At 42.0% G+C, this 14,149-nt stretch overlaps 1 protein-coding gene and 1 non-coding gene across 2 annotated transcripts in view; both read right to left on the reverse strand.

Annotated features, from left to right (window-relative positions):
• Positions 1-97: 97 nt before the first annotated feature.
• LOC115377079 (nectin-4-like) overlaps positions 98-14,149 on the reverse strand; it is a 17,420-nt gene continuing 3,368 nt past the window's right edge. Inside the window, exons 2-11 of the mRNA XM_030076954.1 lie at positions 10,644-10,841; positions 9,688-9,855; positions 8,346-8,624; positions 7,875-7,992; positions 5,772-5,926; positions 5,466-5,622; positions 4,901-4,976; positions 4,212-4,274; positions 2,565-2,762; positions 98-2,415 (exon numbers count right to left, since the gene is read on the reverse strand). Of these exons, the coding sequence (XP_029932814.1) occupies positions 2,014-2,415; positions 2,565-2,762; positions 4,212-4,274; positions 4,901-4,976; positions 5,466-5,622; positions 5,772-5,926; positions 7,875-7,992; positions 8,346-8,624; positions 9,688-9,855; positions 10,644-10,841 (1,814 nt within the window). The 3' untranslated portion in view covers positions 98-2,013. The remainder of the gene's footprint in view (positions 2,416-2,564; positions 2,763-4,211; positions 4,275-4,900; positions 4,977-5,465; positions 5,623-5,771; positions 5,927-7,874; positions 7,993-8,345; positions 8,625-9,687; positions 9,856-10,643; positions 10,842-14,149) is intronic.
• Positions 10,996-11,077, reverse strand: trnal-aag (transfer RNA leucine (anticodon AAG)). The gene has a single exon. It is a non-coding gene; the product is annotated as a tRNA-Leu (tRNA).

Consider the following 14,149-nt stretch of genomic DNA (forward strand, 5'->3'; position numbering starts at 1 on the left):
TCTAAAGCAAACCAACAAGCTTTGAGTTTATAAAAAAGGCACCTTCCAGTTATTTGTGGAGCAAATAATTAAAGTACACGTGTATAAAAACCCTGGATGTTTATTGCCACCCAACAATGCAAACTGACAGTAACACATACACATCCCTTGGTAAATGTTGCTGTAGAAAAGCCAGGCACTTTGGTCATGTTCCACTTCACAGTTGAAGTCAGGGTGCAGTTTGTAGGCTCAGTCCTCACTCAGGTCCTTGTACTTCCCAGCAGCACACATCAGGGGGCGCTGCGAGCACATGAGCCTACATTTAAACTTAATGCCATTCATCCGATGGTCTTTACCGCCTGTGCTCGGAAATATTGTACAACAAACTGGCTGAAAACATTGACTGATCCAATATGTTTCACTCCCAAACAATACATTTCCTAATTTATAAGCCAAGGCATTTGACATGTTCCTGAAACAAGAGAGTATTTACAGTAGTAGGCATAGAAAAACAAGACAAAACGAGACAAGACATTGTAATACACGTGTGTATGACACAATAATACTTCATATTTGCCAAGAAAGCAAAATTGATTTTTCCTCTATTTTCCTGGCATATTGCATTGCTTAGGTCATAGCTGTAACAGAGCAGAATACATTACAATCAATCCACAGAATAACAATCTACCAAAAATAATACCTGACACATTTTGCCACCATATTAAAAGTCTGTAGCAGTCCAAGTTCCAACCTCCAGCGCTGAAGAGGAACTTGGCAGATCTGTTGTGATAGCCTGATTATTATAATTATTTTTTACAGCATATAGCCTTGAGCCTCACAAGAGTCCAGATGTGAATAATATTCACATAGAGTGATGCACCGATAGGCTATATAGTCTGGTAGTAACAATGTCATTAAAACACATTCAATAAAAAACTATTTCTTATTATGTTAGTGTAATTCATTTGCATATTGTACAGATTTACAGACACTGTGCCACTCGACACTCAGATCTAAGTCGAAATCCTCCCTCAGAAGCACTTTTCAGTTCCAGGAGTCATTTTGACATGAAGTGTGGTAATTCCTGACACCTTCCCTCAGGTTGCCTTGCGTACGTCGAGTTTGTTATCAATATAGGTGGACAGAGCCGTAGTGATTAGCCCACTGAGAGGTTTTTCCTGGCAAGAAAATGCTAGACATAGACCCTTTAGTCAAAACACAGTGTCTACGAGGTCTTACAGCTTGCTAAACATCGGAGCAAAATGGTGAGTCTGGAAAGAAGCCCTTGCTCTTTAAACCTGAGCGAGTAATGGTACACCACGCATTTGCCGCTGATATCTTGGTTGAAACGTTTTCTGCTCTCAATCTCAATGGTCTTTACATTTGTGGGAATAAGAAAAGTGCACCCTCAACCCCCCAAAAAATGCACGCTACATCATCATGAGCCATTTAGGCTGTTTAAACAGCATTAAAGGTCCACCATGTAAAATTAACGCCTGAGCTGACAAAATCGTGGAATAAGCACAAAACGGGATGGCTGTGTCTACATGGTTTTCCTCGTCAGACCTGAGGGTGAAGGCTTTTAGTCTCAACTGGGAGAAAAAGTGGAACAAAATTTGACGGTTCATGCCATTACCTGAGTTACCGATAAATTACCTGCTTATTCCATGTTTTTTTTTTTTTTTTCATCTGAATCTAAAAAGTAGCGACTTTAATCTACCCTCAGTTTTGTATAGTGCACCTTGAAAGTGTTTTAGGGTGGATTTTTCCTTTAGTGACACCGAAGACATTAAGACACGGTGTCACTACATAATATATAATACAACACGGAGGATGCAGCGGTGTAATAACACAGTCCATAGTTTGCAGAGTCAGCCTCAAGCAGTTCGTGATGCTGTCGCTTCACAATCAGGTTTTTTGGTGCTGGGCTGCAATTAAAAACTCACTTTGTGCACTTATCCATATCCGAACCCCGTCTGGAAGACCGGAAGGGGCCGTTCCTGTGGGGTCACACCTTTTTTTCCCAGCTGCTCGCTAAACTATCTGGGCCTTGTGGATGAGGGAGGCATGGGGACTTATCGCCATGGGGTTTTGCCGGGGTTTGGGTCTCAGTGTGCCATTAGTCTGCTGAAAGCGGGTACTGTGGGCTTCAGACACCTGGGAGCTGTTGGTCTCGCTGTCTTGGTCATCGGGACGCTCCTGGTTCACAGGACTCATCAACCCCCCTAGACCTTCGTCCTCTTCATCCTCGTCGTCTGTCACTGGCGGGTAGCTGCAGCTCAGGGGGGAGTTCTGCTGATTCCTGGTGATGTCTCCTGGCAGTGAACCCCCATCTGGTGGCATGATGGCGTTCCCGTTTAGTTGCCTCAGCAGCTCGGTGGAGTGTATCACCGGGAAAGGAGAGGGTATCAGAGGTGGGTGGAGACGGCTTTCCTGCTACAGGGGAGACAAAGGTCTTAGTTGCATCATCAGCAGGTAAGTGTGCCGACTTTAATAAGCTCGATACTGCAATTCAATTAAATCAGGCTTTGGCATGCCCATGAATACATGCGGGCACGTACAAACACGCAGCCATACACACTTACCAAGGAAATGGAGCTGTTTCTCACATATGACTCCACTCTGAGTCGGTTCTCCTCATCTCTATCCAGAGGCCTGTCTCTGCCCCTTCGTGAGCTGTTGTGCAGGACAGGTCGCCCCAGGTAGTCGAGCCCTGAACCTCCTCCTCCTCCTCCCCGCCCGCCTGAGATGGTCGATCGGCTGTCTCGGCAGCGAGCCTGCTCCTGTCAGTGCAGGAAAAAACACTGATTAGTATACCAGTACATATACTGTTGTCTGTACTGTATCTTTACATGCACCCACAGTCTAAACCAAATTGAGATGAGCCTCCAATTTTGGCTCTTCAGTGATTGAAAATCATCACTGCAAAAACGCAAAATCTTACCAAGATTATTTGTCTTATTTCAAGTCAAAAACGCCTTATTTCTAGTCAAAATATCTCATTACACTTAAAATAAGACATGATCACCTCAGAAGTAACTTATTTTTAGACAATTTTCACTTGTTTCACTTGTTTCACTTGAAACAATTTTCACTTGTTTCAAGTGAAAATTCACTTGAAACAAGTGAAAATTTGCTTGTTTCATTGGCAAAATTTGCCAGTGGAAAAAGTGAAAATTCACTTGAAATAAGTGAAAATTAGCTAGAAACAAGAAACAAATTTTGCCAATGAAACAAGCAAATTTTCACTTGTTTCAAGCAAATTTTCACTTGAAACAAGAGACAATTGTCTAAAAACAAGTTACTTCTGAGGTGATCATGTCTTATTTTAAGTGTAATGAGATATTTTGACTAGGAATAAGACATTTTTGACTTGAAATAAGACAAATAATCTTGGTAAGATTTTGAGTTTTTGCAGTGATCAATCAGAGTTCTTCCACCTTATCAAATCATCTAGTCTGGTGTTGATCTTAAAATTGTATTTCTGTCAAACAAGCAGAAAAAATAGGTCAGTAGGGTGAGATCATTTCATTTGTTTCCTATGCAAATCAGTCAGGAATTTTCTTGAACTGTTAACGGAGATTGTCTTGAGACTAGTGGAGCGATCCTCCTTTGATTCTCAAGTGAAACTGTATTGGAATTATGGTAGACTTTTGCACATACAAGCAAAAAACTTTTTTTTTTTATTACCTTTTGCACACAAAAAGTGGATCATAAAGTTGAACTGAACTGAATTGAACTGAACCTCACCCCACTGGCAGATGTTTTGAGGGAAACACATTTCAGGATTCAGTAGCAGAATAACTGCTTGATAAAATCGACTGTTTTGGCAGTGCAGCTAAATGTCTAAAATGTAAAGAATTAAAGATTGCTGAAACCATATTAACTCACTGTTCAGGTCACTGTTTATAAATTGCACCAAAGATAGGTAAAGCTGTTGATGTGCTGAATGCCAGCTCAAATGTAAGTACCAGGTAAAGCTACAGGAGGGATTAGTTTTACTCGGAGAAACGAACCAACAATGTTCTTGAAGCAAAAGGTCCCAGGAAAGACAGCCCAAATGTCCTAAACAATATGATGTGTAATTATGTAACATGCACTGCATTTAGATCAGAAATATTGAAAAGCATTGCCTGCAGAGCTCAGAACTTAGCTGCCTGGCATCTGGACAATAAAGCCTCAGTCCCCGGCCCTGGCCTTGCATGCAGAGATAGATATATTCGTAGACTGACCCCGAGTGAGGAAAGGCTGGTGCGCAGGGTTCCCTCCACCCTCAGAGGGATGTTCTCCTCTGTCTGGGGTGAAAACAAAAAGGATGGGTGCATTAGCCGTGGGGCTGACGATGAGGATCCACTCAATCCTTGTCATGTACAGGAACTTAAAAAAAAAAAGAGCCCTAAGGTATTGCCATGCCCCTACATCTGTTGCAATTTGCCACCAAAAAGCCATTCACATGCACTACGTTTCTGAGCAGTAGCGCAAGCAGAGAAATGACTTGATGACACATTATTACACACAGGCCATCAAACTTCTGACTGCTTCCCCTGTGCAATTTATTTTCTAGATGTTGTTTGAAATACCTTTTCACCCTAAAGATCAGAGTTGGACTCAGTCACAAGCTATGGTACTGTGCAATATTTTGCCATTCCTAACTAACACTCATGGTCACATGACTAAAAGAGCATGTCTTGAGTCTGCATTCATCACAATAGGAGAATTAAGTAAAAATAAAAAAATAAAAGTCCAGTGTGCAAGTGTGATTCTACTGATTTGAAAGGAAATGCTGGTCTTAGATCTATTCGTGCACTGCAAAGAGTGATACTCCTGGTTTTGGCCTGACTCATTTCACACACTACGACAAGACCACATTGCAGAAGGCTGCTGCGAGACAACACATTCAGTGAGAATGAAATAATATTACCGTTCCTCTGACATCTGTGCTGACGGAGTTAATTCTCCTGAAGGACGCTTGTCTCGACAGTGTGCTTATTTCCTCTCTGGGAAAAGAATGAGGGATGGATATAGATTTTAGAGGAGGAGAAGAAAAATGAAATCATTAAAACTGCCAACAATCTGCTGAACAATCTATTCAATTTGGTGTCAATGATATGCATAAATTTTTTTTTTTATCTGGAATATATGCCGCACATTCATATATTTGGTTTTCTTCCTATTTCCATATTTTTGTTTCATACTGCACATTTTTCACCCCATACATATTACTTCATTTCTTGTCTCAGGGTAGTTTATTGCTGCTAATTTGCACATCCTGCATGATGCTGTTATTGATCTACTTCATTCTTTTCAGTCTTCTGCCTCCACTCAACATGCTCCAGCGTTGTAACTGTCAAATGCATTATGTTTAATAGTCCTCATTTGCACCGTTCTCATATTAAACAACTCGGTTTCCCCCCCGGGGGTCATTAAAGTTTCATCTCATCTTATCTTATGTCATCTTAATTGAACATCGCGGCGTGTCAGCGTACTTCTTCTCAGTGAGCTCCTGCTCCAGTTTCTTGCTGGTGCGTTTGTGGTGGCATGTCACGCAGATGACAATGACAAGCATCGTGATGAGTAGCCCCCCAGCCACGGCGCCCACGATGATCATCAGCAGATTTTCAGGTAGCGTCTGCTCCTGCTTCTCTGTTGTGCAGCAGGGGGTTAACACGTTAGTCATTCAAAAATGAAAAGAGGAAGGAAAATAAGACAGATAGGCGCATCTTCTTCTCGCGGTATGTAGTATTAGGCCATCACAAGTCTGAGTCTCTCACGTCGACAGCGCTGGTACCAACCTGCCACGTTGATCGTCACCTCCGCCTCCCCCGACCCGGCTGCATTCTTCGCCACACATTGGTAGGTGCCGGAGTCCGACACGTGAAGGGCTCGCCCGAAAATTAGTGTACCATTAGGGTGAGGGATCACACCTTCTGGAAGCGCTTTACCCTTCCTGCAAGTAGTACAAATGCAAAACAAATATATCACACATTTCCATGCTCCTTTAATCACTTTGTGTTTATGACGATAAATGTGGTTCATATTATGCTATATCATGTCATGGATTATACCAATAATCAAAGTCCCCAAAACAACATGTAACTACAATTTTTTGTGAAAGCAAAGGTAGATTCTTCTCGTACTATTTCCTGCAGACACTACCCGCAGGACATACTTCAAATTACACTTCAAATAGAAATTAACCTTTAATTTCCTCAAAAAATGGGTACCAGGACTTGTTACCACCTGTATTGGCATAATCCACTTTGTGTTCATTTATATGCTAAAAGGCTTATTTTGAGAGTTGTTCTGCTGCATCATGGAAGTAAATGGAGAGTTATAGTAGAAATACAGCATTGTGGATTATCAGCTCAGGGCAGCACAGAGCAGCTACTGAGGAGATTTCACCACCATGTGGACTCGTATCACACCCAGGGAACTATACAACCCAGCAGTCTATCAAAGTTTAATTTTGCTTTCATAGCATCTCCGGTCCGTGTTGCTGCAAAATGCCATAAATATATCAATGAAACAAGTCTGAGGTTCTATTCAAATTGATCTGTGTTGCCGGTAGGTATTAAACTAAGCAGAGCCCCTATCACCTACAGGAAAGTTTATTTTTCCATGTGCAGCAGACACCATGTGTTGATAACATCGCAAACACAAATCCACACTTTCTATTTCCCCGTCCACCTCCCACCGCCCACTGATCCACCCCAGCCCGCTCTGCTCGCCCGCTCCCACAAGTTCGCCTCTCTCTCTCTCTCCTTTCCGGGGTTACTCATCCCTCTCTCTTTCCTCTCTCTCTCTCTCTCTCCCCCTTTTCCTCCCTCCTTCGTGTGAAACTCTCTCCTCTGTCTGCTCTCGGCACAAGCTGCAACATGACACGGTGACACCAGCTATTACTTCACCTGCTGCTATGCACTGACAAAGACAACAGGTTTGCCCGCTACCACAGCCGCCATACGTGTGTGTGTGTGTGTGTGTGTGTGTGTGTGTGTGTGTGTCTGCCAGAGCTGAGTGCATGAGTAAGAAGAGGTTGACTGTAACAGGAGATTTGAGTGCTGACTCCCTATGAAAAAAGGAGTGGATTCATATGTGTGTATGTGTGTTTGTGTGTGTGTCTTCATGCATGGCGTGTGTCTGCTAAGCCTCTCTCACAAACACTCAGTTTTCTCAAGATGTGTTCCTGTGATTAATGGCTTACACTGTGGTGGGAATTTGCATGTAACTTCTCTGGCAGTAACAGCCCACACGGAAAACCTCACCAAAACATTTTACGCATTTCTCTTCAATATGCTTTGCCAGCTTTGTAGCCTGCGAGACCATAGAGGATTTCCCTGCAGGCCTAACTGTCATTTCCCATAATGTGACAGAAGCCATTTTTCTGGCATCATTTTTTTTCACGGCTTTCATATCCCTGGCCAAACTTTTACACCACACCCTGAGAAAGCATCGATGCACCAAAGGAAATGGCGGTGAGTTGACACCAGGTGACTCAAACAGGAATCTAAGTCAAACCCTCCGTGGGATTTATTGCTGAGCAGTTAATGTGCAATGACACGCACGATGGTTGAATCTGTCATTTTCCATTGAGACAGCACCATTAGCAGGTGACAATGAAATACCGGTGTGGCTAAATAAATCATGCAGAATAAACAAATTTGTGACCCGGAGAGCTCCACCAAGCTATAATAATATCGTGCTGGATTACATGTCATACATTTCTTCTTGACCTGAGCGTAACCTCACTGAAAGTCCCATTTAAACTCTTCAAGCGGTGACGACTCATAGCAAAATTGGATTAATTGCTGCTCAAGTTACGAGAAACAGTGACCAGACACATCAGACAATTAGTCACCCAGTCATCCAGACAGCGAGAGACAGAAGGCGGGTCCTACCTGGTCCAGGTGAAGTTCTCTGATGTGGGGTTTCCTCCACCCACACACCTCAGGGCAGCCGACTCCAAACCCTGGTACCAGTCCCCATTGAAGCCAGACACCTTCACATCCGGAGGGACTGGAAGAAAAAAAAAAAAAACTCTGCTTAATTTGCTTCAGTCCGTGCAAGTGAGAGAAAAAAGTGCCACAAAAAAACATACCACTTCAAAAGAACTGAAAGCAAATATAAGCAAATCAGTAACTGCTGAATTTGCATTTAAAATTGCACCCCCATTTGAGGTTTTTAGCCGACACTCATATCCAGAAGAATGTAAAATGAATGCTGCAGACTTTACATTAAAAATGAAAAGCCACAAAAAGGAATTTTTACTTTCCTGTTTGTCATCTGCTTGTATTTATGTGTGTCCGTTGTTGGGCATGTGCTTGTCCAAGTGCTGGATTATGATTTTGAAAAGGCCAGTATTTACTCACAGTGCACCACCAGGGTGTTTCTGAGCCTGCGGGGCTGCCGTAGAGTCGGATGCCACACCAGGCAATCCAGCTTCTTCCCGTTCATGCTCCTCAGGGGGTGCAGGGAGTACAGAGAGGAGACCGCCCCGTTGTCGGAGGTGCGGTTGGTGGAATGGCCACTCAGGTCCGTGTCCCAGGAGAGGCGGGGCGGCGGGTGGGCCATAGCACGGCAGGTGGCGGCCAGGTGGTAGGACTGTCCCTCCACGAGAGTCACAGGGATCAGTTCAGAGATGGGATCACCTGTGGGAGGGGAGGAAAGGGGGAGGGGTCACAGGTCAAGTGGAGCTACAGTTGGACCACTTTGTCACTACTCAAAATTTCAGCCTCAATTTCAACCAATACCAAGCCCAGAATCTGAAAAATTCATTTAAAAGTTCATTTAAGCATCACTTTATCACTTTTCTGGGAAATTCAGCTTTTTTAATTAGTGTTTTGCCATATAAGGGATAAGGAAAGGCAAGGACAGAGCAAATTATTGAAATCGATTTAAATATAAAGCTAATCATTATATTTCAATCTGATCAATGCATAGTGGGCTTAATTTGACCTTTGGACAAAAATCAGCAAGTGAAAATGTAATAACTGCTGTCGCACTATATGGATTGAAAATGGAATAAAAAAGGCAAATGCATTATTACATAAACTGACAGTTACTACCTCTTAAGAGATAATCATATTGACTCAATAACATACAGCTTGATTATTTTCTACTTTAATCTCATTCCTACAAGTTATTGTGTTATTAGTCAGCATTATGACTCTTCTATGGAAGCCCATTCCCGCCATATGAAAAAATAAAAAATGTTAAAAAAATGGATAAATTGTGTATTTTTTTTTTCCTTCTCACAATTGCACATTTACTTTACTTGTTTTCATATTGTATTATTAAAATGTCTTTGTTTTTGAAACACCAATGAAAATATTCCTTAATAACATTATCCATCATGCACAAAATAATGAGACCACCACAACACAGGCTAAAGCTACTGGCTGTAAGAGCGCTTCTAAATTAGTGCATAGCCTTTTTTAATGTAGTGGCATTAGGCTCCCATACCATTTTATTTAAGTTATGCCTGTTATGAAATTTTGACAGACAAATAAGAATAGATAGGTAGATAAAAAAAATCAACAAAAAGATAATTCCTACATACAGTACACACATACAGCTCTACTGTTACATGATTGCTGTCTCTGGAAGAAGTAGGACTTTTGTCATCATTACGAATTGTCCTGCTCATAAAACATATCATCGGGTCTTTGATGCAGCAAAAAGCTCAGTGAAAGTGGTGAGGGAGGGACTCACTGCTGACGATGAGTGACAGCTCCAAGTCAAAGTTGCCTTCGGGGAAGGTGCTGATGTGGCAGATGTATTTCCCGCCATCGGAGAGCTTTGTGCTCATGATGACCATGGACGAGTCGAGGATGGGATCGCTTTCTCTGAAGCGCACCCGGCCTGACCACGAACTGAACGCTACAGACAGAGCAAGAGAAAGGAGAAGAGAGGGAGAGACATGGAGCGTGAGGGAGGAAAAAAAAGAATAAAATCCAAAACAGGAGTAAGGGCTTGTTTCATCAGGTTCATTTACATGTAAGTCTGCACTCTTGTATGACAGTACGTTTACTCTTTCAGCATTTAACTACAATGAGTGCAACAGTAGAAGACTCAATTCCTAGATCACCAAGACCAAAAAGTACCAGGGTTTCATTTAACCAGCTCTTTAAGAAGACAAGTAACTGTCCAAACAACATCTGTTAACTCAAAGTTAGCTGCCATTAAATTAAATAAGTCAATATTTATTAATCAATGGAATAAATTTTGCTTTAAGAGTGAGGGCAAGGATAAAAAAGCAAATACCAATAAATGAGAGAGAAAGAGGGAATTCCTTGAGTGAGTGGAAAGAGGAGAGAATCTCAAGTCAAGTCTGTCTTAAAAATCTTGTTTTTTCTTAAAACAAGTGCAAACAAGCTGCCACTCGGATGAGTTAATCTCACTTGTTGCGGTTGCAGTTTCACTTTTTAAAGAATTCCTCTGTATAAGTTCATTGAAGCAAGGCAGATCCACTCACTAGGCTCAAGGAAATGACACTTGATTCAAGAAAATTCCAAGAAGTTAAAATTGTTGAGACTAAATGACAGAGGATGGTTTGGCTTGCTGTGTGCTGTTGTAAGGGGTTTGTTTTTAGCTTGTGATGGAGAATGGGGAGTGACTGATGTTCAGGCTGCAGTGTGAAGGTCTGCAGCACCACCTCCTCAACCTACTTGTCTGTCCGTCAGTGTAATGTGCAGCAATGATCTGCTCCTTGGAGCCATCGGACGACTTCTTATACCAGGTGACCTGCACCACCGTGTCGCCCGCCTGTGCCTTGTACCGACAGGGCAGGACGGTTTCCCTGTCAGCCAAGGCCTGCATCGAATTGGAGGGAGGGGACCCCACGAAGCCTCCCTGTTCCGCTGTAACTGTGGAGAGGGAAGGAAACGTGGACAAGTTGGTATGGTGATTAAAAGCAGCAGACTGGGATTACTATGACCTCCAGCCTGCGACCATAAGATTCATGCAATGATTTAAGGATCATATCCAGCTGCAGAGAGGCAATGCTTTGAAAAAGCCCACTGGCAGCGGTGGGATTCGAACCCACGCCCCCGAAGAGACTGGAGCCTTAATCCAGCGCCTTAGACCGCTCGGCCACGCTACCTCTGTATACACATATATGTGTTTTTTTATTATTATTATTATAATATAAATATAACTCGAAAGACCTATATAAATGAACTGGAAGTATAAATTAATAGAACATAATATGCTGCAGAGCCTTAAAGAACACAACATGTGGCATCGCAGGTTTCCTTGTCCTTGTCACAAGTTCACAGCAAGCTGGTTCATGTCATATTATAACCAACAAATGTGTTTTAGCCTTGACTAATTGATAACCTCTGTTTTTATCCCATCTTGTCTTGTGTTGAATTGTTTTTAATTGCTGCTGAGAGTGCCAAGTGAATTTCATTGTGTAACCACAATGACAATAAACGTATGTTTTTTCAATCAAGTACCCCGTTTCACCCACAAATCCATCACCAACAAAAAGTCCTGCTGTCAGAAAACCATTAACTAATTTATTTCCCTCAAAATATAATATTCTCATTTAATCTTCATAACGCTCATACTATTTACCATGATGTACACCAGGCATTTCTCCTGTAAATATTAAAGACAGACAGTAAGAGAAGGGATAATTATTTTGTAAATGTTGAATAAGGTGGACTCAATCTCCACTCCATCCTTGCTGTTAGTCTCCACTCTTCACAAGGACCTTCCCATCTATAAACTATAAATGACAGTAGCTGCAATGACATCTTCATATGTAAATTAGGGGAAAAGGTGGGCCAGTGGCTGGAGAGAGACCATTCCAACACCTGTCATCACCAAGCAGCCGCCCTGCCTTTGAGTCTCTGAGCAAAACACACAGGCTCGAGGGCTGCTGCTCTGTGGATGACCTCTGACCTCCTTGGAAGACCGCTGGACTCACTGACGGTTACTATATAAACATTTCTCACATGCAGAGCTGCTCCTCAAGCTGCAATAATTACATTTGTTGAGTTAAATCTTAGTGAGTGGATGCAAAAACAGTTTTACCTGGAAGAAGCAAGGTTTTCTGTGAATAAAAATAAATTTGATCTGATAATATGTCAGTTTGATATATAGGCTAGTCCACAAAGGCTTTGCTTTCTGTTGTTGGTTTTTTTGTTGTTTTTTTTGCATGTGTGTGTGTACACCAGTGAAAAACCCATGCTTATTGGCTAAAACTAGCCTTGTTTTAATTTGCATACCAATGAATGACAAGCTAATTACCTGTTCTGTCGCTACAACAGGTTTTTAGGGACGCTGTAAAACAATTAAAAAGATTTTGAGAAGTCATAACATCACAAGAAAGTCTTCAGCTGAAGCAGCGATCTAAATGAGCAAGTTAGCCTGGCTAAGCTTGATTTCCATAATGTCTCATAATGTCTCTTTGGCGCCATACATTAAGGCTTAAATCAACAAATAATTATTTGGAGTCAGATGTAATTATTTAAATACATTTTTCTGCCTCCAAATCAGCTCGGCCTCAAGGAAATGTTTGTACATGAAAATCTTCATTGCGTCATTTAAGTTATATACTGCTGGCCCCATACAAAAGTCTCCTTGCTTTCAAGTGGGGGATCTTAGATTTAGATTAGGCCATTTATAAGCCAACATCACAAAAAAACAGGGACAGGGAAATGATAAAAATCTGATTTATGGAAAGCAGCTCATGCATTCTTTTAACAAGGCTATATTTTCAGGACGTTTTTCAAAGTGAATTAATAAACTTAGTTCATATGTAACTTACAGGAAAAGGGAAAGGATGAGGATTCACATGTAAAGGCATGAATGGATGGAGCCTGAACGGTGGTCAACATTGAGCTCTGTAGCATCGACCTCCCAATTTTTGTAATAACACGATATGGCGCAATGGAGGCCACATTGGATGAACAGATGATGATTGGTTGCAGTAACATCACTTCCTTGATAAACAAATAAGGATGCACCCGGCTTGTTCAAGCTGTCTCAAGCCCAAGAACCAGGAGTGGCCTGCCATTGGCACCACCGTGCTGTGCCGTTCGTGCCATGAGCGCCATGGACGCAAAATGGACTATAAATCAGCTTTAAACAGGAGGTGCAGGCCGTTGAACAAACGCAGTGTGGTTGAAAACAAAGAAAGTCGCACACTTCAACCTTGGTTACTTTGGTTTATTTTAAATATTTAACCAGTGTTTCAGGCAGAGTCTTCTTCAGGGCTTGCCGACTTAAAGTAAAGCTAAGTAAAGGAGCTGGAGTGTGCCGCCTTCCTTTGTTTCCAGACAGGTAGCACAGCAAGTGTCTCTTAAATTTCTGTCAGATCCCCACATGCAACCCGGTTGCCAGAATAAAATGTTTATACCATTTCTGCAAGCAGAATGTTTGTGGAAATGTCAACTTCTATGAATCAAAAATGAGTTGCATATCAACATTTACACTTAGACCCAATATAGTGGAGCCTGGGTCAACATCACATGATTAGCTATACTTGCGTCAGCTACCAAAACTACATGGTTAACATTTGGAAAAGGTCATGGTTAACACTGAGAAAAGATTTGTTGCCATGGTTAAGGTTAGGAGAAGGCCATGGTTAGGCTAAGGAGAACACTGTCATAATTAAGGTTAGGGAAAGGTCGGCCGCCATGGTTAAGATTAGGACAGTGTCTGTTGTCATGGTCAAGGTCAGGAAAAGGTTTGATATCATGGTTAAGGCTAGGAAAAGGTCATGGATTAACATTATGAAACGTTACCTAATGTTAGGTAATATTAGCCAGCTAACATGATTAAAAATGAAAACAGCTTTTGCTTTTGGCACAGGACGCAAAGCCCAGCCTGCCATCTGCCACCTCCCCTGCCTCCCAACGCAGTGTTGTCTGCTCACTTTATACGCCACTACATCACAAAACATTTCAAAATATCAACATATGAGAAAGTTTCCTGACACCTGCGCTGCCGATCTGTATTAACACGTCTTGATAGGCTTCAGTTGCACATGTTTTGATGTTGCATCGAAAAGGTTTAAACCGTCATTTGAGGAATCACAGACGTTCTGAGGGCAGAATACACAGTAAAGAGGAGACACTGAACTTTTGAACTCGTGTCAGGCTATTGAGGCTCTTTGAGGTGAGAAGGAAACAGATTTTAGAGATGAGGTTTGAAGGCGAGAGGA

The sequence above is a fragment of the Myripristis murdjan genome, chromosome 18 (genome assembly GCF_902150065.1).
Source record: "Myripristis murdjan chromosome 18, fMyrMur1.1, whole genome shotgun sequence".
NCBI classification, from domain to species: Eukaryota; Metazoa; Chordata; class Actinopteri; order Holocentriformes; family Holocentridae; genus Myripristis; species Myripristis murdjan.